The sequence below is a fragment of the Juglans microcarpa x Juglans regia genome, chromosome 3D, assembly GCF_004785595.1.
Source record: "Juglans microcarpa x Juglans regia isolate MS1-56 chromosome 3D, Jm3101_v1.0, whole genome shotgun sequence".
NCBI lineage: Eukaryota > Viridiplantae > Streptophyta > Magnoliopsida > Fagales > Juglandaceae > Juglans > Juglans microcarpa x Juglans regia.
The window spans coordinates 30543034-30558009 of NC_054598.1; the positions used below are offsets into that span (position 1 = coordinate 30543034).

Consider the following 14976-nt stretch of genomic DNA (forward strand, 5'->3'; position numbering starts at 1 on the left):
GATTGATGACTTCCCAATATGACATATGGGTGGGCCGAGAGTGTATGGCAATGCATGGGATGGCACCTCGTTTTAAGAAGTTAGACAGTTTACGAAATTTGAGATGAGATGGGATATTTTATTAAAAATTAAATAAAATATTATTATAATATTATTTTTATTTTATAATTTAAAAAAATTAAATTATTCGTTATACCGGTCATGTTTATCACTTATTTTTCCTTATCCTACAAGATCAGCTCAAATAAAAAAGAGATTAATTGACATATGAGTGGGGACAGATTATTGCCCATTAGCATGATCAAGAGATTGATTAAAAATTCAGAACATCCTATCCGACCAAGGATGAAAGCTAAAAGACATGCTTTATCATGTGAAGTTAAGGATGCAAATTCTTTAAAATTTTAAAAAATAAACATTGTAATTTTTTTTTTTTTTTTAGAATTATGACCGTTTATATTATGTCATGTCATTAATTTTTATTTATTTATTTTAACAGTAATAATTAAATTATGATATAAAATATTAATTTTTTTATTTTTATTGAAGGATGCGATATTGTTAATTTTTAATGATCTTTTGCTTATTAGATCATCAACGAAACTAGCAAAAATAACCAAATAAAGCAGATTACGTGAAGAAATTTGCACCATAAAGGTCAATAGAATAAGAATAATGCTATTATTTCTTCTTAATTTGTTCTCTTATTTTGACTGCCCATGCATTTAATTTGCCCCCTCATTTGGATCCCTCAATTTGCCCCCTTATTAGTGTATTGCAGGTTTTTTTTTTAAATGTTTAAACATGTTTAAAAAAGAGTAATTCTATATATAATCATAAAATAAGTAAACATCGCATAATCACTTTGAAAAAATGTGGAGTCCACTATTAAAAAATTAAATTTTTTCATGTGGATCTTATATTTTATTCACTTTTTTCAAAACGATTATGCAGCGGTTACACAATTCATGATTGTAAATATTTTTTATCTTTAAAAAATGTTTGAAAAAAAAAAACAAAAAGAAAAATTACAATTTGCACTAGCTAGGGGCATATCAAGTGGGCAAATTGGAGGAGGCATAATAGTACTACTCATAGAATAATTAAGATATACCACCCTAGCTTCCAACTTCTCCACCCTTCCATTAGTTCTTATTCAACAAATTCAGGTAAGAGCTTGAAAGTCTCTAATGAAAAAGAGAAAAAGACTCCAAGTAGATCTTATGATCTTTATTACTGTCTGTATAAATATTAATTGAGTATTAAAGATCATAGGGCATGCTTAACGTATACTTGATCCTCCCAACTAGTTATCCATATGTCATGTTTATTTGGTCCACGTTAAGCTCCAATGGCGTTACGCATCTAGAGATAATATTGAGGACGTACGAGAATTAGTCTTTGATAGACTTTCAAAAAAATAAATAAATAATACTTTGGCAAAAATCTTTTCACCCCCGTAGATGAAAATGAAAGCGAGCAATTTAATTAGAAAGTATATATATGTTCTACAAACTTTGACGTAGTCTGATTTAATGCCAATACTACTATATATGATATCCCAAACATTAACAAGCTCATCCAAATATTCTTATTTTTTCAAAAATTCTATTACATACAATCATTTTTACGTATTTTTTATACATTTAACTGATGTAATTGTTCAAAACAATTATTTCATATTAAAAAAAAATGATGCAACCAATCATATTAATAAGATAGATAAAAAATACCTTTTTACTTTTTAGAAAAGTTTGTATGCCGCTATAGTTGACTGCTACAGTATACCACTTTTAAATTTTTTATTTTTTATTTACTTAATAATTAAAGAAGTAATTTTAAATATATTAGTATTTAAAAATATTAAAAAATATTAAAAAATTAAAAAAAAATTTAAAAACACAAAAACAAGCGGTGCTACTCATGTTACTCACGTAAGAGTAGCACCGCCCTTTTTGTTTTTTAAAAGACCAAAAAGATTTCGATACCCAACCAACACCGTCAATTCCTTCTCAGAAAACCAAGGAATCCCTGATCCCTTCGCATCGACAGGAGTAGTGTTAGGCAAAATATCCACTTGTTTTCCTCCTGTCCAGTAAAACATAGCCACCTGCCTTTTGAGCCCTGACAGTTTTTGTACCTCGTCAATTTCGTAGGGTGTAAATTTGTCTTTTCACTTTCAAAAGAAACCTGAGAGACTTCTTTCTTGTCGCACGCATCGGTATTGCCTCTTGAAATTTGGGAGTAAGCATGGTTCGTTACGTTGACTTGAGCTCTATCTTTTGCTCATTTTCCTTTATATTTTCATCCTTATAGCTACCAAATCTTCCACCACTCTGTTTTAAAAGTTTGACTAATTCCACATCTAAATGTTCAGAGACATGCATTCATATGAATGCACCCACGAACACTCGACAAGAAATGTAGCAGTGGCATATAAGTTTTACATGAGACGAGGGAAGAATCACGCTGACAGGAGTCATCATATCAATGTAGCAGCAGACGGTATGTCCAGCCTTGTTGCAGATATGGCAAAAAAGTCGCCAACTAGTTAGGGATGTAAATTTACACCGAAAAATAAAAAAATTGATCCGGATCTATTTTTTCAGTTTTGAACTAGTCCAGTCCAAAACCGGTTCGTATATTAGAAAAACCGGCTAGAACCGATCCGGTTCTGATTTTACACTTTTCCGGACCGGACCGGTTGAAAAATTATATATATAAATTAATATTTTATATATAAATTTTATTATTTTATACGAAATTAATATTATACAAATTATTTTTTATATATAAGTTTTAGACATAATATATAATTATATGTGAAAGTTGTATATATAATTATATATCATATATGAAATAATTTCATATTATAATTTATAAATTATAAGTTATAATATAAAATGTTAATCTTAAATATGAACATTTGTAATTTGTTTGATCATATGTTATTAATATAATTATATATAAGATAATGTTATATAATTTATAAAATAAAAGTTTAATCTTAAAGATGAAAATTTAATTGATCATATGCTTTAAACATAAAAATATACATTAAATTATGTTATATATAGTCTAATATATTATATAGTTATACTAATATATAAGTTTATAACTAATACTCTATATAACTATACTAATAGTATAATGTTAATACTATTATATAGTCTAATATATTATATAGCTATACTAAATCACTATAAGTTTATAACTAATACTAATATATAATATAGACTATAGCTATACTTATAGTAATATAGTTATACTAAATCACTCTAAGTTTATAATTAATACTAATATATAATATAGACTATAGTTATACTTATAGTAATATAGTTATATCAAATCACTATAAGTTTATAACTAATATTAGAGTCTAATACTATATTACTATTAGTTGTATACTTTAAATCTATGTATAAATTAGTATATAAATCACTATACTAAATAATCACATATAAAATAATGATATAGTAATACTAATACTAAATTACTATACTAATGCTATCACTATAATACTATCAATAATATAGTTATAATAAATTAAACTCACTATAACGATTAATAAATACTAATATATAGTTATTCTAATCACTATAACTAATAGTCTAATACTAATGTTTATAATAATATTAGAGTCTAATACTATATTACTATTAGTAATATACTTTAAGTCTATGTATAAATTAGTATATAAATCACTATACTAAATAATAAATTACTATACTAAAACTATCACTATAATACTATCAATAATATAGTTATAATAAATTAAATTCACTATAACAATTAACAAATACTAATATATAGTCTAAATCACTATAACTAATACCATACCAATATATAGCTAATTAGCTATGCTAAATTGCTAATACCTAATATTAATACTATTATATAGTCTAATATATTATATAGTTATAACTAATACTAATATATATCTATACTAAAAGTCTAATATTGATATTATTATATAGTCTAATATATTATATAGCTATACTAATAATCTAATATAGACTATAGTTATACTTATACAAATCTATATTAAATCACTGTAACTATTAGCTAATACTAAACTAATATAGTTATATTAAATCACTATAAGTCTATAACAATTTTTTAATAGGTTAATTCACTATAACAAAATATATATAACTATATATATATATATATTATATGGTATTAAATTACTCTAAGAAACGGTGTCGCTCCCCCCCCTCAGATTTCGTTCCCCCCAAACCCACCCCCCTCCCCCTCCCCTTGAGTTTTACTTTCACTTTCAGTTTCCCACCCCCTCCCTTAGAAACCCTAGATCCCCCCAGACTCTCCAAGAACTGCACCGCACGTAACAGGCTAACAGCCTCCGTCGCATCCTTCAGTCCCTCCGTCGGCGCCCCTCTCTTCCTCACTCTCCGCCTTTCTGCGACTCACGACCTCCATCTCTGCCCTCTCACAGCCTCTCTGCATCCAACGTTCCCGACCTCGCCTCTCTTCCTCACTCTCTCAGAGTTTCACGCAGCCGGCTCTCACGTCTCTCTGCTTTGACGGTAATTTTTCTTGAGGATCTCTATTTGTCTAACGTCAATACTCAATAGTGAAGCATTAAAGCTCTGTTTGTTTAATCTGCAAATATATGTTTGGGTTGCGGACTTCCTAGTTTTTTTTTTTTTTTTTTCTAAGGACCACGTTAGCCTAAATCTTTGTTTGTTTTGTTTGATTAAGCATCTGAGATTCTGAGTTGAATGAAAGCTTTCAAGTGGCTTTGCTCCATTGCATATCATCTGTTTTAAACTGATTTTATCACCTGCATCTGCATATCATTATCATCAATTCATCTGCTAAGTCAAAAATCTCATTATTCTCTTGTATGTTCCAAAATGATTTTATTATCTGCATCTGCATATTACAACATCTCATATTGTTTTAAACTATGAAGGCTCAACAAAAATAAATAAAAATAAATTAAGGAATAATAACATATAAGAAATTACTTTGAAATTAACATATGCATGCAGATAGGAGACTTTCATATATGGATTGGGTGAAGAAATTAATTGGAGCTTATAATATTAATATATTTATATATATATTCTAGCATATATAAACCCACTGTAGCAGATGGATGTTTATAGGTAAAAGAATGGTTGTACTTGGTCTTTGACACTTAATGAAGCAAAATATAGTAGTTGGACAGGTTGCCTGCATTAAGCTCGACCTTTAGTTTAGTTATTAATAATTATATAGTTATAGGCTATAGCTGCTTTTATTACGATGTTTATTTTTGTTACTACATATATAAATCGAAAAATCGGACCGGATCGGAAATCGGTAAAATCAAAAGTACCGGTTTAGGAAGGTAACTGGTACGTAATCGGTTTTAGAAAATGCAAAACTAGTACATACCGGTTCGGTCCTAAATTTTGTCCAAAACCAAATCGCACCCGGACCGGTTACACCCTTAGAACCAGCAGAGTTTGAAGAGCCACAACCTTTGTCGCGGCCATGAGAAGGTCGATTTGGATTGGAACTAGAGTCAGATCTATGATATCCTATATTGAATTATAAGTGATAAGGATATACGGTATATGAGATCTCACATTATTTGAAAATGAAAAATTCTTGCTATTTATAATAATTTCAATAGAATTCTAATTTTATCATTGATTAATCTGTTTATAATATAATCCCAAATGTGATTGGGTCTTTATGAAGGCGTTACAACAACCACCAGATCCAAGGTAACAACTGATAGACTCCCATGAACAGCAAAAGTGCGAGGGGTAGCATGGGCGCCAACTACATAGAGGTTGATTGAAGACTAAGGCCTAGTTTGGTTTCACAGATAATCTTAACCTATCTTATTTTATTTCATCTCAACATCAAAGTACCATTTAAATACAAAAACTTTTTAATTTTTAATTTTCAACTTTCAACTTTTTCATTTAATTATTACAATTTTCTCAAACTTTCAAATAAAACATAAAAATTAATTCAATTTTTTCAAATTTCCAAATAAAAATTATATTATAACAATATTTTAATTTTAGAATATTTTTATTCAAATTTCTCTATCTTATTTTTTAAAATTTCATAACATATTATAACTCAAACTACTTTACTATTATTCACAAATTATTTTATTTTATTTATATAACCAAACGAAAACTATTTTATCTCATATGTATAACTAAACGAGACCTAATTTTGATACAAGCAAAGTTTGTGGACAAGCATGTGCCCGTATAAACGCTGATTTGGCAATAGATTGGTTTGTAGGAGTAGTGGTTAATTAATTACGGTGGAGGACAATATCTTCATCATAATCATTATTTTTTTTATTAAATCATAATAACTATTACCACTAAGTATTAATAGATAAAAGAAAAATAGAAAGACCTACAAATGTAAGCATGTAAATCTAACGGTCCAATTGACATGGCTGGTCTTGCACACAAATATGTTTTTGCAATAGTAAGACCTTTATGCCTTTGCATAAGATTAGATAGTTGAATAGATCATCAATGCAAAATAATGACTACGAAAAACACGAGTATTGAGACATAGGAAAAGCTCTTTTTAGGTGCCGTTTGGATAGTAAGTTGAGTTGAGTCAAATTGAGTTAAATAAAATGTTGTTATAATATTATTATTTTGAGATTTAAAAAATTTAAATTATTTATTATATTTTATGTGAAAAGTTGAAAAAATTGTAACGATGAGATAATATCACTTTTCAATCCAAACGGGACAATGCTTTTTCTCAAACTTAAATGTTTTAAGTGGAAGTGAAATAGACATCTGAATTGAATCTTACAATATTTATTATTATTCATATAAATATTTTGAATAATATTAAATGAATAATAAATATTATACCAACATATATTATAACAATATAGTATGAATTATATTGATTGGAAAATATTTTAAATATAAATAAATTATATAAAAATAAATTATTTTTATTATAAAATAAATTTAACGAATAACGTAAAATTATATCAATCAACAGTTTTGATTGATTTTTATGTTATATGCAGCATATTTAATAAAGAAAGTAGGGAGGATAGATTAAAAAGAGATACTAATTATGATGCTCCATCACTTTGTAGGCAAACCCATTTGTTTACTTTCGGCGGAGAATGAAATTCTGTGGCTCCCAGCCTCCTACCTTCCAGTACCATTCTATTCCTTTACTATTCTATTCCTTTATTAAACATGAATATTATTGCCATCATTTGTCTATAGTATTTAAATCAAAGGGCTCCCCAATATTATTTCTTTTTAATACACTACTTCGTAGAATATAATGTAAGAAGACAATAAAATAGAGGTGGACAGCAAGGGCCGTCCCCCGCTACCCTGTCCGCCCCGCCTCTGCATAGGCGGGCAAAGAAATAGAAGACCCCTAGCAAGGTCCCACCCCACACCTTGTATTTTGAATTACATAACGAGTAAAGACATATCAATCTCGATATCTTATGCAAGGAATAGAAGAATTTTTTATAATTTATAAAAAAGAGAGATATATATTAGGTGGACTATATTGTATTAAATATATTTTTTATAAATAATGTGAAATTTAACATTAAATACAGTAGAGTCCACACATGTGTCATCTCTTTTTTCATATTTTTTGACGAGAAAATTGTGCAAGTGTACAAGAGATAGTAATGAAAGGAAAGAAGAGGAAAGGAAAGGAAAGGATAAAAAAAAGGACAGAGAGGGGAGACGTTGAGAGCAGGAAAAGAGTACAGAAGCGCGGATGGTGCGAACGAAGAGTATGTTACTTTATTTCGAGAAGTTCACATATTTGTGCAGCTAAAGGCGCCAGCCAGCAATACAGCGAAAGAGAGAATAAATAAAAATAAATAAAATTATTATGCCCTATAAATACACTCACATATATACCAGATACCCAACATCAAAAATAGGACAACATACGTATCTCTATCATCCCAGCCCCCAGGTCTCGCTCTCTCTCTCTCTCTCTCCTCCCTCCGGGTAAACGTACACCGCTGCTGCCGGTAATTCCCCCTTGTAATCTTCATTGCCCTCTTCTTCTTCTTCAAAATAATTATTTTCGTACCGGCTATTCACTTTTCCCATCCCCCGCTCTCTCTCTCTGTGTGTCTGGCTAGATCCGTAACCGAAGCCAAGAGGAAATCTAAAGGGAAAACTCGTTCCCGTTTCTGTTACACCCGAAACCAGCAATTCATCATTGGCTTTACAGACAAAACCCATTGTTTTTTGTTTAATAAAAAGGACAAAAAAGTGACTTTTTTTTTTTTTTTTTTTGTTTTCTTTTGTATCTTTCTTTCTGTGGTGGGTCTGTCTGTCTGCGGGTTTGTAACTGTTTGTTGTGGATTCCATGTGTGTATATATGGGGGAGGGAGGAATGAGAAAGGATAGGAGGGTTAATAAGATGAAGGGAAGGGTATCGAGGATAGGGAGTTATGCCATAGCGTCTTCCATGAGGGATCATCATCAACAGCCTTGCATTACTTGCACCACCTTCAACATCCTTGCTCCAATCTACAAGCGCATCAACCTTGAGGTACCCTTTCGCCATTTTTATTGGCAGAATGGGCTCTCCCTTTTTTATCTCATGTTATATCAATTTCGTGGGTTATAATGGTTTCCGAGTGAACGGTTCTTTCTATGTCTTGTCTGATTTGGTGTCTCTTTTTTGGGGCTTTGGTTGGGGTGGCGGGGTGGAAGCAGGATCCGAGTTGCCGTGAAAGTGATTATAGAGCGTATTGGCTGTCCAGGAATCATAGGATATTGGATTTGTTGCTATATGAGAGATCTTCCATCATTTGTCTTCAGGTTTGTATTTGCTTAACACTTGCTTTTATTTTTAATTGAATTCTATCTCTGTATGGATTTAATTGGATTTGGATGAAGTTCATACACGGTTCTTTAAATTTACTAGCATGGTGCGTTATATGTATATGATGTATCTTTGTTTTGGTTTGTGGGTTGGCACAGGAGTTCTGGATTGGAAACGAAGAACTTGTTAATTTGTATGAAAAGAGACTTGGCGATGCTGGATATGTTCATTTCAAGCTTGGACGGACCAACAACCGTGGTGATGGTATGCTCTTTTATTAGGAATTTGGGTTTATCAAGGTCCTATGTAGTCATAATTTAACTTGTTTTCCCACACAAAAGAATTTATTCAATGATTCCCTGTTGTGACATTTACCCATCATTTAGACTGTTTGAACTAATTGAAACCGAACTTGCTTAGTGTTGATTTTGGATGTAAAACATCCGAAATCATATATTCATCTATTCTTTTATATATATATATATATATAAGATTGGTTTAAGTGTCCCATAATCACATTTGGGTTTTGGGAAAAGATGGAAGGAACCGTGCAACTTTACAAAAGTGAGGATGAAGAGGAAATCCATAAGAAGGATTTTGTGGGGAAATGGCTGTGGTGCTTTTGTGACTTTTGGGTGGGCCTTTTTATCAGACTCAGTAGTATCATGACTTTTCAGATCTTAATTATATCTGATTGTCTTTGGTACCGTACAAGAGTATCTGTCTAATGTCAGCTATACAATAAATAGCTAAAGAGAGTAAAAGGGTAGTGTTGAGAAGTTGTTATTCGTATCTAAATGGTCAACAGACCACCTAATGTTCCATCTTGGAGTATATCGAGCAGATTTATTTTTTTCTGCTTTTTCACCCTGAGTTGTATGCATTTATACTAACTTGAGGTCTTTTGGTTGGACTTTATAGGCCTGCTGACTGCAGTGCGCAAGGACTACTTTAAAGTTCTTAACTATCGAGAGTTGCTTTTCAATGACTGTGGAGACCGTGTGGCTCAGTTGTTGCATGTTGAACTAGCTGCCCCATTTTCACAATTCCGGAACAATGATATCCGGCAAGGAATTCTCATTGTGAATACACACTTGTTATTTCCTCATGATTCAACTCTCTGTCTTGTAAGGTTGCATCAGGTAAGTTCTTTTTCCATTTTGTAATCTTCTTTATCTATATATGTGGCTGTGATATTTCTATTTAACGATTATCCTGATGCTCACCTTTGCCATATCCTGTACATTTCTCATATAGGTCTACAAAATCCTGCACCTTGTGGAATCTTATCTGAAAGAAAAAGAACTTAAACCTATGCCCATTGTACTCTGTGGGTATGTTTACAATTATCTTCAAGTTGGAAAGGTTTATACTTTATATTATTCTGTTGTTTCCACTGTACTAGTATTCTTGAAATTCTCATCTTCCAATTTATGCTTTTGTAGTGACTGGAATGGAAGTAAAAGTGGACATGTTTACAAGTTCCTTCGATCCCAAGGATTTATGTCATCGTATGATACCGCTCATCAGTACACGGATGCTGATGCACACAAGGTCAACTTTAACTCACACCATAAATTTTGTTTCCTTGCACTACAAGATCTGACCAGTGCTTGTATTTGTTTTTATTTTTCACATTCATCATCTCTTTCATATTTGGAATGCAGTGGGTTAGCCACCGAAATCATCGGGGAAACATATGTGGTGTTGATTTCATATGGCTTCTTAATCCTAATAGATATCGAAGACTACTAAAAGCAAGTTGGAGTGAAGCAGTATTTGGCATGTTCAAGGTCATCAGTCTTATTTTTTAAACTTTGACTTTATGCAATGCATGCATTGCTGTAACACTTTCTCAAATGCAACCCTTCGCATTGTTTCTGATGGTAGAACATTCCAATTTTCAGTATCTCCTACGAAGGGCATCACTGACTGAGAATGATGCATTTGCCTTTCTAAAGGCAGACAACCATGGCGACTACATTACCTTCTCAGGTTTCTGTGAAGCACTTCGACTGGTATGGTATAATTGTTGGAACAGGAGTTTATGAACCATCTTAACTTTCCATGTACTTTTTTTTTTTTTTTTGCTCTTTTCTGGTTTCTGAGCAGGGTGGGCTTTTCTATTAGAGGGTAAATTTCTTTACTAATTTTTTGTCATTTTCTGCAGCTTAATTTAACTGGCCATTGCAATGGACTTAGCGTTGAAGAGACAAAGGAACTGTGGGTTCAAGCAGACATAGATGGAAATGGTGTTGTTGATTATACGGAATTTCAGGTAAATTCTATTCAATGGAAGTTTGTCTTTGCTCTCATCTATATATAGCCTCAGGGCATTCTACCAATATAACTCATTTGGTAGCAAAATGTGTCTGGCTTTAGCCTGGGAAGCACTCAGGGTTGTTTAAACTTTACATGTGAGCAGCAAGACAATTTCCGTTGCTTATGTCAATGCTGTTCATGTTGTGGGATTGAGTAGTTCTATACTTGTGGCAGCACTAGATCTAGAAGATATTTAGCTGTCAATAAATTGTTTCTCTTATCATAATATGGTCTCATGCACATAGCCACTTTAACAATTCACTAAACCATTGTGCATATTTTTCCTTAATGTCAAACTTATAATGTTCATGTTGCAAATGTGGCACAGCAGCAGCGAATTTGGAATCCTGCGGGGTCAGATCAAAGGGATGAAAATAACAATGAGGTCCGAGATGGTGATAGAAAGGGTATTAAGGAGCAAACCATTGGCTTTAGTATAAAAAATGCAGTTCTCTTCCCTCCTGAAGTAGAGAAAGGAAGGTGGCCTGAAGACTACTCTCTTTCTGATCATGCACGACTTACCGTGGTATTCTCACCGATAAGAATGCCATGCTTTTAGTCAGTATCCTGACCAACCTCCAGTGTGACAGAACTTAGATGCAAGACTTGTCCACAAAGAACCCAAAAAAGGATGGGGAAAAGCTTGGGATGACAAACAAATGGATCTGAAACCGATGCAAAAACAACCATCGGAATTGTTGTGAGAGAGGTCCTAAACTTATTTGATGGAGCCATGATAGATGATTGGAAACTTGTAGTCTCTCATGCTGTTCAAGTTCCGGTACGTGGCAAACCTATCCAATTCAGGCAACTTTGCCGATAAAGTGGGACTAGGATTCTGCAATGCTATGTTCTGTTCTGCCTTCCGCTCTATTTACCCCATGATTAGGAAAAAGAAGAAACCAAAAATAAGAGAAAGAAGGTCGAGACTGGTATACTTGTGGATATATGTAGACTGTAGGAGCACTCACCTTTTTGTAGTTCCGGTGAGATGCATCATTTTGCAGCCTCTTGTAGTTGGACTGCATTCAATCAAAGTATACAGAACTGAACTACCTTGTAATATACTCAGCTCAGCCACAGCACGGTTGATACACCAAATAGAAGAGGATTACAGATTGAACTTGTACAGAGTATGACAGAGGGCTTTAATGTTATTTTCAAGTTGGGAAATTTAATTTTCTTTTCTTTTCTTTTTATCTTTTAAACTTTTGGTTTACTTTGGGGAATGTTATCTTTCACATGATGGTATGAGAGAAGCCATCGTAAGCACTAAGCAGAAGTTCATGGCGTAACATCTGTGCCTATACTGACAAAGATGCACTAAAGTATAATTTTTGAGTAGAGGGTTTTTCTTCCTTTTCTATAAAAGATAAAAAGAAATTCAAAGACGCAATAAAGTAAATCAGAAATAGAAGAGGGAGGAGGAATCGGAGGAATAGAGGACGAAAGCCGCATATACTGACAAAAAATCTTTAAAAATGTTTTGAGTGGGTAGTTTGAATAGTGAGATGAGATGAGATGAGATGTTTTTAAATGGATTGAATAAAATATTATTAAAATATTATTTTTTAGTATTATTATTATTTTAAAATTTAAAAAAGTTAAATTATTTACTATATTTTATATGAAAATTTAAAAAAATTATAATTATAAAATGAGATAAGATGTGTTGAAAGTATTTCTGTATCCAAAGAGACCGACTCTTATCCTTTGGAATAATTATAAAAAAGACTATAATTACTATTGCAAAGATAGCTTTATCACACTACTCTCGAGTGCTTTGCATTTAATGTAACGTAGATCACATTGCAACCATTCTTTGTTACATTTATTACGCATTGTCAGCCCCTTGTCTTACATTAAATAATGCAAGCCTCCTCGAACATTTTTTTCTCGAGCCTCTATGCGGTTTGTCAAGCATATGTATATCTTTATGTGTTATCTTTCACGCCTCTGGTTCATGGTCTGATTTTACCGTGGTTGGCTTTCATATTTGCCGCCTTCTTGATAGCAAGCGTGTCTGATAAGCTTTCCTATTGGTTGGCCTAACGCCTGTGGCTCGCCTTTTGCTCTCTTTTGGGCTTGCATTCCCAACTACGTACATGACCACTAGCAGGTTAGTGAAGTTGAGATCATTTTGTAATCTTTTTGCTGCTGAACGAGTACTGGGAGGTAGGATTGTGCTTATTATTCTCGCACTCCCCGCCACCAGTGAGGTCTAGGATTCCAAAGAAAAAGTCCCTTTCCATCAAATCAAAACGTAAAAAAGAAAGAAAAAAAAAAGACAGTGGAATCCAGAGGTCATTGCAAGAAGATCAGTTTAAGCCTTATTTTGGGGACTAAAAATACTTCCTTATTATTTATTGTTTTATTATTATTTTTTACTTACTTTTCATTATTATTTAATATATTATTTTTTTTTTTACTATTATTTATAAAATATTTAAAAATATTTCACTATCTAAACACATTTTAAAGCACGCAAGAGATCAAAAGAAAAAGGGATGAAAAGGCTGAATTAATCACCCTTTTTTCCGAGGATGACAAATTCCCATCTTTTGCTCTAAAAGGGCTGTAAAAGGGTTGGGTGCTTATTATCTCATTTTGCCAAAGTGATTCAAATTTCAAACCCCACTCAAGAATGAATGAATATCCATTGGCTTTTATGATTTGAATATTTTGAAAACCATTTATTTATTTATTAGCTTTTTAGAAATTCATTCTTGCTATGCATTAAGTAAAGGTGCTGCATGCTGTGTCCATCCATTTATATATATATATATATATATATATATATATATATATTATTAGTGTTAATTCCAAGTTGCACACTCCATGAATGATCCATTTAAATTCTCTGTCTATAATTAAAAAGGGCACTAACGTCCAAAAGAGCTACATATATTTTGTTCGAAACGAGATTCCTCCACAAACACTGAGGATCAGGACACGTACAAACTAACAATATGCAATGACAATTCAAAAGTGGTGAATCTTTGACCAGAAATGGATTGTATTTTGAATGATTTATTATTATTATTATTATTGGTGGACATATATGTGGTATTAATTTTGGTTCTTAATTCCCTTTTGAGTTGGATAATATGTTTCTTTCAAAAATAAAAATAAAATCAAGAGTAATATTATTTTCTATTTTGAATTTTATTATTTCGTTATAGTACTCATATGATGTGTCATATTTTATACATTAATTTTTATAAGTTAACTACAACAAAATAAAAGAAAATTCTTAAACTACAACTCTCAACTCTTTTACAACTCTATATTAAGTTGTTAGGTTCACATTTCACAAAAATTTCTCACATACTGATATGGTTTTGATGCGTTTAGAATCATATCATTAACAATAAAAATAAAATAAAATAAAAATGAAGATTTTGATTCAAAGTACTTAACTCGCTCGTGACTAGACCAATTTTCCCTCAAATCTTTTTTCATCCCAAAAACCTACACTCTCAACTCCCGCCACCATCACCGGCGGTGACAACAACAACAATGGCAACTATCTCACTAGAACTAGATAACACAATCATTTAGAAATTTAACGGATCATCCATTATATATATATATATATATATATCCCAAATAATGAACTTAGAGATTTGAAAATTGAGTGATTGATAAAACTATGATCCTTGGTCTCATCTTTGAAAGGGTGGGGGCTCATTACATCATCGTGCCAAGTGATTCAAAACCCACTCAAGAATGAATATCCATTGCTTCTATGATATGAACAGTACCATTTAGGAGAGTATTAGCTAGGAAGCAAAGCTGGACGTTCTTGCTATGCATTAAGTA

General features: G+C 31.9%; 1 protein-coding gene across 2 annotated transcripts; it reads left to right on the plus strand.

Moving 5' to 3' along the window:
- The first annotated feature begins 7749 nt into the window (after window positions 1–7749).
- On the plus strand, window positions 7750–12332 carry LOC121256136 (uncharacterized calcium-binding protein At1g02270). 2 transcript variants are annotated; one of them, XM_041156793.1, is made up of 10 exons: window positions 7750–8556; window positions 8724–8828; window positions 8991–9096; window positions 9754–9974; window positions 10090–10166; window positions 10278–10386; window positions 10500–10625; window positions 10740–10850; window positions 11003–11110; window positions 11483–12332. In XM_041156793.1, the coding sequence occupies exons 1-10, from the start codon at window positions 8371–8373 to the stop codon at window positions 11711–11713; spliced, it is 1380 nt and encodes a 459-aa protein (XP_041012727.1). In that variant the 5' UTR covers window positions 7750–8370; the 3' UTR covers window positions 11714–12332. The 2 variants fall into 2 exon arrangements, with proteins under 2 accessions (XP_041012727.1, XP_041012726.1); XM_041156792.1 differs by having other exon boundaries at window positions 11486–12332.
- The last annotated feature ends 2644 nt before the right edge of the window (window positions 12333–14976 follow it).